The sequence below is a fragment of the Chionomys nivalis genome, chromosome 2 (assembly GCF_950005125.1).
Source record: "Chionomys nivalis chromosome 2, mChiNiv1.1, whole genome shotgun sequence".
Classification (NCBI taxonomy): Eukaryota; Metazoa; Chordata; class Mammalia; order Rodentia; family Cricetidae; genus Chionomys; species Chionomys nivalis.
The window spans coordinates 1,940,670-1,949,933 of NC_080087.1; the positions used below are offsets into that span (position 1 = coordinate 1,940,670).

The 9,264-nt window shown below is 35.3% G+C and overlaps 1 protein-coding gene across 1 annotated transcript; it reads left to right on the plus strand.

Annotated features, from left to right (window-relative positions):
* The first annotated feature begins 4,284 nt into the window (after positions 1 to 4,284).
* Positions 4,285 to 8,646, plus strand: LOC130867124 (olfactory receptor 4C46-like). The gene is made up of 2 exons (XM_057758881.1): positions 4,285 to 4,311; positions 7,717 to 8,646. Exon 2 carries the CDS (start codon positions 7,717 to 7,719, stop codon positions 8,644 to 8,646), a length of 930 nt encoding a protein of 309 aa, XP_057614864.1. The 5' UTR covers positions 4,285 to 4,311.
* The last annotated feature ends 618 nt before the right edge of the window (positions 8,647 to 9,264 follow it).

Sequence of the window (9,264 nt, forward strand, 5' to 3'; positions counted from 1 at the left end):
AACATTTCCTCTGGGAGAAACTCACCATTGATTACTTTTATCAGGTTAAGACTTATTATGAGTAGGCATTGTGAAGGCAAATTTTTCTCTGCCCTTTTCTTGTAAAGGTATAGTGAAATAACAATCTTTTAAATCAATAACTATAGGGGGCCATGCTTTAGACAATAGGGAAGGCAAAGGAGTTTCAGGTTGTAGAGGATTCATTTGTTGAATCACATTATTAACAGTTCTTAGATCTATTCCTTTTCTCCATTTACCAGATTTCTTTTTGACAACAAACACAGGAGAATTCCAAGGGATGGTTGGTTCTTCAATATACTGAGCATGTAGTTGCTTCTGAACCACCTGTTATAAAGCATGCAGTTGCTCTATTGTTAAAGGTCATTTTTTAACCCATATAGGTTTCTTAATTAACTACCTTAAAAGTAGGGCACACATACTTCTGAGAATTTGACAGTTGTTGTTCTGGATTTTTGTTTAGCCCTGTCAGGGCCTGAACCCCAACATAAACTATCTTTCTGGACCAGCATGGAGGCATGGGGATAATTGAGACAGTTCACTCAGCAATATCAGAAGGGAGTCTCAGGGTTCATTCAAATCCTGAAGATCACCAGCGTTTATTTTCCAAACATCTTTTTAGCATTTTTTTCCAGGGTAGAAGGACTAATGTAATGTCTGCAGCTCTGTCACTAACTTGGAATTGACACCTCTTCTCAGGCGATCTCCTGAAAGGAGTAGCATATCCTGAGCTCTGGAGACAGCCAGTCTGAAGATGCTTTTAGCACCTCTGTTGCTATTGTGGCTAGAGAGGATGGCTGCTGTTACAATGCAGAAATATGTGGTCTGTATAACATTGCCCCACACAGCCCAAATGGTTAATGTCTATTTTTTTACAGCACATTTTAATATCTTTCCAAGAATCATGAGTTGGCCTATGGACTGTGCCTGGGACTGTAGCAATGTTTATCTGGCTATTCAATTGTTGAAACAGATCATGACTCATAGATTCACTGCTATTTTAGAACATATGCCTCAGCCTTCCTCTATATCCTTCAGGACCTATGTATTCAACCCATTTTGTGCTTTGTTTTACCTGAGACAGGGCTCCAATTCCTAAGAATTGAATATCTGCCTCCTGAAGAGGTCAATTTGGATGCCAAGATTCTGGAGTAATAAAAGTCACATCTGTCTCAGTGTCTTATAATCCTTCCATTATATTTTTTTAATATTTGTACATTCAGCTTTGGTCTTGTATCATATATAGAAGTTTCTAAAAATATATGTTTTCTATTTTCTGTTGGAACTTTAGATTTATCCTCAACAGTTTTTCTACCATTAATTGCAGTACAGTTTTAATAAAGGCATTGGATTTTCTAATTTTCTTGAGGAGTCATGCCCTCCACAGTGACTGGGAATGACTAATTACATTTGACCTGGGGGGCACTGAGCGAACCCTCAAAATTTTTCCTGATGATAATGGGTTGCCTTGTTGGTCTCTTTTCATTCTACATTCAGTGGCCCAGTGTTAGCCTTTGTCACATCTTCTTTATAGCCCAGATGTTTGGGGTTCATTTTGGATGATTCCCAGAAAAAAAACATTATTTCATGGAAATTAAGAACATCCTCAAATTTCTTAGAACATGATCAATGTACCTGGACCTATAACCTTGATTTATTACTAGAACTAAGTAATTTTGGGAGAATAAAAAGATGCAATAAAAAATGAAAATGAAGTCCAGATTATCATCTGAGACTACATGTGAACTGTCTGTGTCTGAGTAAGAAATAATCAACATCCAGAGATAATCAAAAGTAACTAAATAAGGAAGAAGAATAGAAAACAGAAACAGGGAAGCTTTATGCTATTTTTGTCCATAAGGAGGTATAAATTTATGCAGCCAGAATGAAAATTGGCTCCTTAGAAAGATATAGACAGATCTTTTATATGTGCAAGATTGAGCACTCATGGGCATATACTCAAAGGACTTCATAGTTTTTGATAGAAATACATATATATTCATGTTAATTTGGGCTCTATTTACAAGACATAGGAGTTAGAATTATCATAGATGTTATCAGCTGGTTAGAAGGTAATATGAGTTGGATATGCACAAGGGAATTTTATCCATGATGAAAGGAAATGAATTTTTGAAAGTCTGAAATTGGAAAACATAAATGAAGGTAATCCAGAATATGAAATAAAAAGTCAAAACTTTCAATCATGTGAGGACTATAAATTAATTTTGTGTTTGTTGGAATGTTGGGATATTGTAGCAACCGCCAAGAATCAAAAAAAAAAAAACAAAAAACAAAAACAAAAAAGAACCACAGGTCATGAAAAGAGGCCTGAACAAGCAAAGATATTAGAAATGATACAGAATGAAAGTAGAATGAGAGAAATTCTGCTGAATAAGACACAAAAAATGTAGGAGAAACAGGAGATAGCTAGAGATGGAGTTTTAACTTATGTTGGGGTATAAGAAGAAGACATATGGAAACACACTACTCTGGAAACTAATTAAAATATTTTTAAAGTATGTTTGAATGGAAGTAGGCTGTTTGGATGGATAGAACCAATTGCAGAAATTATGAATAATCAAATGACACTTCCAGTGCCAGGTATGGGATATATTTCTATAAATTGTTTGTCAGGAAGTCACCAGAAGCCCCACACAATCTAGTCTCTTTCCATTGTTCTTGGAGACCTAACAGAAACAGCTAGCTAGACCTAATTTCTGAAGATATCAAACATCTGGGTTGTAGGACATTGAGAAATCAAGCTGGGGCTTAACTGGAAGCTCTCTCTTTTCCAGCTGATGTACATAATTCTGAAAGCTGTTATCCAAAATTATGGGACAGAGAAATGCATGCATTCACCAAGTTGCACATGGTGCAATATATGCCTGCTTTTACATTGCTGGCATGACTATTCTGGGGATAACCAACTAAATTCTGGTTAGATTTGATGCCTGCTTCAAAGAAAGAATTTATGCCTAGTATTATAAACATTACAAAACACCCTTGACCAATGGGGTCATTAGCCATGGAAGAAAAATCACCATTGTTGTTAACTTAAGAAGAATCAAAGTGGTTCTAAATGCTATCCTCAGCCAAAATAGAAGAAGGTTCTCTTTTCATTGAATAGTAGTTATTTTAGAAGCTTATGGCTAGAAATCAGTGATGGGTGAGTGCTCAACCCTATTCAGTACATTTATACAACACCTCAGACTTAGATCGCATTGCTAAAATCGGAGTCTAAAAATTATAAAAGCCATAGCATAGGAATAATAACAGTGAACTGTTATTTGGGTGTTTGGCACATCCACTGCAATAATAAATACAGAATTCTGTGTTTATCTGCACTAGGTCTGAAAAATCAACTCATGTCGAATCAGTCCTTGTGTGGTAAAAGGTTCATAAATCCCCATCCTACCAATTTATCTATAAACTATTTATGGATGTCTGTTGTGATAGGAGCGGCGGGCTAAGTTCCTGGCACCCGGCCGCCCACACAGCTAGCTTTATACCTGAAATAATTACACGGAAATTGTATTCTTTTAAACACTGCTTGGCCCATTAGTTCTAGCCTCTTATTGGCTAATTCTCACATCTTTGATCTAACCCATTTCTAATATCGGTATTGCCACTTGAGTGTGGCTTACCGAGACTAGTCTAACGGGCATCCATCTCGGAGAGGAGAATCATGGCGACTGCCTGACTCAGCTTGTTTCTCCCAGCATTCTGTTCTGTTTACTCCGTCTACCTAATTTTCTGTCCTATTAAAGGCCAAGCAGTTTCTTTATTAATTAACCAATGAAAGCAACAGATAGACAAATGACCTTAACCAATAGACAAATGACCCTTCTCCATCAGATGTCAAGAGTTTAAAGTTATTACATTCAGTTGCATACCCACCAGTGACCCTAACAGACCCCAATAGATATTTCTACCCTCACATCCTCATGGCCACTTGAATGGCCCTGGTTAAATTTCATGGGGGGGAAGAAAAGGAAGAAGGAGGAGGAGGAGGAGGAGGAGGAGGAGGAGGAGGAGGAGGAGGAGGAGGAAAGAAGAAGAAGAAGGGGAAAGAAGAGGAACAAGAAAAGGAGGATGGAAGGAGGATGAATGGGGAGCAGGAACAGGAAGAGGTGATGGAGATAAATGTGGGAAAGAGATTAGAAGGAAGGTTGGGTTAACATGAATTAGGGAACAGAAAAGAGAGGGTAGTCAATGAGAATAGTCATAATGGAGGTGGATAGATGGAGAGATGCCTGAGCCATTAATGATTAAATTCATAACCCAAACACCAGAGTATCCAGCATGAATTATATATGTGTATTAAATTGTCAAAGATATATTTGGATTAATGACAATAAGGTGGGGGGGAAGGTCATTCACTTGGGAAGTAGAGGTAGGCAGATCAGGAGTTCAGCTAGTGTTCTGCTCTATATTGAGTACAAAGCCAGGCTAAACTACATGTGTATTAAAAATAATAATTACAATTATTTATAATTGTTAAACTTAATGGATGGTTGTATGTTTAATATCCATTGACACAAAGAATAAGTTTGAAACCTACTCTTTAAAGTTGCTTGTTTCGTTTTGGGATAGAGCTCTCAATCTAGCCCTTATGGTAACAATAGCTTGCAGAAGAATGTAATACAGAGAATTGTATAGATTCTAAAAAGATCAAAAGTCTTAGAAAAATCAGTCTAAAATTTCTGAACTTATTACTTTAAAATTATTGTCAAGTTCTTGCCCTTATCAGTTTAGATATTAAGCAGCTTTTTAAAGATAGTGTCATATTGGTAAGAATAAAAATAATACCCATGTCCTGTTTATAACAAGAGAAACTGCATTTTTATTGTTCATAGTAGAATGAGGACCTTGTAGCTTACTTACATGGCATTCAGTATTCTTAACAAGATAGTATGAGATAGAGGAAGGAACTACATGCTTTCTTTCCTTGCATGGGGAATTCTATTCTCAGTTGAATAGTCACACATATTTTCCAAAACAGGAATTCTAAGACAGACCTGTTCAATCAATAGAGATAATCAATTCCAGGGAGAGAAAGCACAATAACAAGATCATTGAAATTCATGGAAACTTCTTTAAATACGCTTATAATGCAGGATACAAATGTTGGCTTTTTCCACATCCCATAGCAAGATTCACCATGAGTAGAGTGGATTCTGTGGAGACTTTACTGCTATCTTGCAAGCTATTGGTTTTCAGAATGAAGAATCAGAATTAGAAATCAAAGATATCTCTACAAGGGTCTTAAAAGAATACATTCTAGATCTAAACTCCATGTGGTCAGTGAAACATCTTTATCTTTTAGGAAAAAGGGAAGGATTTTTCTATGAATACTATTTAATACATGTTGTTTGGATATCTGCAAAGATGTCAAGATTTAATTGTGAAACTCCAACTTACCAAGTCTCTTCTGAACACTCAGAATTCACACTGATAGCTAGTGCCTTTGAGGCATATATTTCAACACTGTGATGATTAGTTGAAATACAGGAGTGTTTTTGTCAAGGTTTGTCAAATAAAGATAGAGTATGTTTCATCCTCACCCTAACTTTTCATGATATTTGGTAAGTATTCTGCATTTACTTAATGTCAGATAATGTGACCCAAAGATAAATAGATGGATTAGACCCACCTATCACTGATTTAACAGGAGATACCTCTTTTAGCAACTAAAGTTAATCATGAGGTTGAGCAGAGTTTAGCTTGACCGCACATCAAAAATTCTAAATATAAATATTAAGTAATACTGTTATGCTTAATAATATTAAGCTTATTATTCTAAATAAAAACACAGACAATTAATTTTGGGGTTGTGTTTATGTCTATTACAAATTTCTGTAGCTTCTTTGAAACTATAAAAAAGGATTCTTTCTAAGTTTTTGGAAGGTTAAATATTTCTCCATATTGCTGCTCAAGTTAACAATTATGTTTATCTGACAAATGTATTCATTCTAAATATACATATTGTAGTCCTGTAAGCATGCTTTCCCATTTTAGCTAATTCTCATGGTAAATTATGTAATACCATTCTTATTCTCATTTTATAGACTGATGATGAAGCAGGTGTGTGAAGTACCAGAGAATAAATTCAAGGTGAGTGAGAAGAGGAAGAACAAGAACTCTCATTCAGTTCCTACAGTTCTTTAAATGATGTACTAGATTACTGTTTCCACACATTCCCACAGTTTTGCCAACTGTTTTGCTACCTCTACTACATAATGCTATATAGGAAGGGTGATCTAAAGGTGGACTAAGATGAAAGAGTTCTTCCAAGAGCACAGAAACTATCATTCTCTTATTGAGTGAAATTTTAAATCTATCATTACATATTACCCTATGATATGACCTATTTATAAATCTGCATCAAATGAAAATATTTCTGAAATGGTGTATAAGTAAATCATTAAGTAATATACAGGACAGTTTGTAGACCAATGCCTTTTTAACATGAAACTATGATTATATAGTTCAGTGATTTAAACTGAATAATACTTTAAAATTTGGGAGATAAATGTAACTAGAAGAATCAAAATTTTATAATTAACATTGTCAATTTTTCTGCTTATGTTAGGTAGAAAACATAATATTTCTGTTATCATAGTAGATAGAAGAAAATACGAAAATTTGTATAAAATGATGACAAACATCTGTTTGGTGTATATGAAAAACCAAACCAGTAAGTCTTTAAAAGACCCTTAGTTAACAGCCAGTGTTTAGTGATCTCATTTAATGGTTTTGTTCTTATACCTGTATAATAGTACTTTTCTCTAAGTTGATAAAGAATAACAACAACACAGGCTATCTAAAGCTCTAAAACCAGTACTTCTGCAAGGCACTTAGTAACCAGTGCATGAACATAGTCTTGTTATGAACTATTTCAGAATTTTTACATGGACTTAATTATTACAGATTCTTAATTATTACAAAACAACATATGCCTACTTTCAATGCACCCTCAGGACCATCTCCTCTGAACTTTTTGCACCAGATTGTGTTCTGCTTTGTTGCTTTTTTAATGTAATTACATAAAACATAGGTAAACTGGACTTAGATCAAAATGTTTGTGGCTTCACAACTAATTAGAAAACGCTACTATTAAATTCTATTAGTGGCACTCCTTCTCCCACTTCCGCTGCTATTATCTTCTCTAGCTACTGCTCACTAATGAATACCAGTGTGTTTCAGTTTATGGTGCTGGTTTCCAAGATCCTTTTTTTACTACAATTCACTAATACTTTCCCAGTCAAATAATGGTTTAACTTTTCTGGCTCTCCCTTTCCTGTAAATAAGCGATAGACAATTTGCCTTTACTTGAATGCTACTGCAATGAACAAGTATACATCCTACTATCCTTTGTGAGTTTAACTGCCTCTAGGAGAACAATTTGAACCCTTTTAAAACTATGATGCATCCCAAACATTCAGCACACTTGAGACTGCCTAGAATATTTTCATATCTTGATCATATTATTAAACTTTCCAGCTATCACCATGCAAAAGGCAACTCAATAGTTTCAAGTAGTCATAAATATATAGAACTCTTTCTGGAATAGTAAAGAATAGTTGGTTATACTTTATTGATTAACAGAACGAAATCAAATTAAATTAAAAAAATAAATAAACATGAGGGTGTATCAATTTTCCCCCAGGAGATATGATTAACTGTCTCATGAACTAGATGGAATACATGAACAACGTGACTGAGTTTCTTATCCTGGGACTCTCACAGAACCCACACATGCAGAATATTATATTTGCTGTTTTTCTGGTCATCTATATCTTCTCTATGACAGGAAATTTGCTCATTCTGATCACCATTGCAAACAGCCAACTGCTGCGTTCCCCTATGTACTATTTTCTGGCCTATCTCTCCTTCATTGATGCCTGCTACTCCTCTGTCAGTACTCCTAAACTGATTGTTGATTCACTCCATGAAAGGAAGTCCATTCAATTCAATGGATGCCTGACTCAAATCTTTGGGGAACATTTCTTTGGAGGGGCTGAGGTCATCTTGCTTACTGTCATGGCCTATGACCGCTATGTAGCCATCTGCAAACCTCTGCACTATGCAGCCATCATGAACCAACAACTCTGTAATTTACTTGTGGGAGTGTCATGGGCTGGAGGCTTTCTTCATGGAGGTATACAAATTCTTTTCATTATTGGACTTCCTTTCTGTGGCCCTAATGTCATAGATCACTTTATGTGTGATCTGAACCCTTTGCTTGATTTAGCCTGTATTGATACACACCTTCTAGGTCTCTTTGTTGCTGCCAACAGTGGCTTCATCTGTCTGTTAAACTTCCTCCTTCTGCTCATATCCTACATGGTCATCCTGTGCTCCCTAAGGACCCACAGTGCAGAAGGAAGACGCAAAGCCCTCTCTACCTGTGTTTCTCACATTATAGTGGTGATCTTATATTTTGTACCTTGCATATTTGTGTACATGAGACCTGCAGCTACATTGCCCATTGATAAAGAGGTTGCTATATTTTATACTGTAATAACTCCCATGCTAAATCCATTAATATATACTTTGAGAAATAGTCAGATGAAAAATGCAATTAAGATATGTTTTAGTAGAAAAATTCAGGCAGAGGACAAGTAAACCAATAATCATGCAACTTCAAATAGACTGGAAAAAGAATAGAATGAATAGATGATCTCAGTATGGAAATATTATTTACACAATGAAGAAACAAATAAATCCTAAATTTGAGTTGCACAGAGATAAGCAGAAATGAGTGCCCCAAAATTTACACAACACACACACACGCACACACACTGCCTATCTTTTACGCCAAGTTCCAACTGACTATATTTCCTGTCTTCTAGAAAATATCTGATCTAATAGGCTAAGTATATAGAATTTATCTGCTTTCCATCTTCATCTGTTAGATCAGATTCCAAGCTCCAGTCTTGTACACTCAAATCAAGTGGTAACCCAATACTCCTCTGTCAATCTTGTCTCTGTCAAATATCCTAATATCATTAACTATCTTTCCTTATAAAAAGATCTTTTAGAATGTGTTTGTGTGCGTTAATTTATACATATTCATGTGTGTGATAATCCCCTCACCAGTAACTGGAAATTAGAAATAGAAACTAATATGTTTAAAATATAAAATTGGACAAATTATATAGATTAGTTATTGTTTTATCTATTTGATAACCTTTTCATACAGACAGTGCTTTTGGTGATCAAATAAGAGTTTTCTTTTCATTC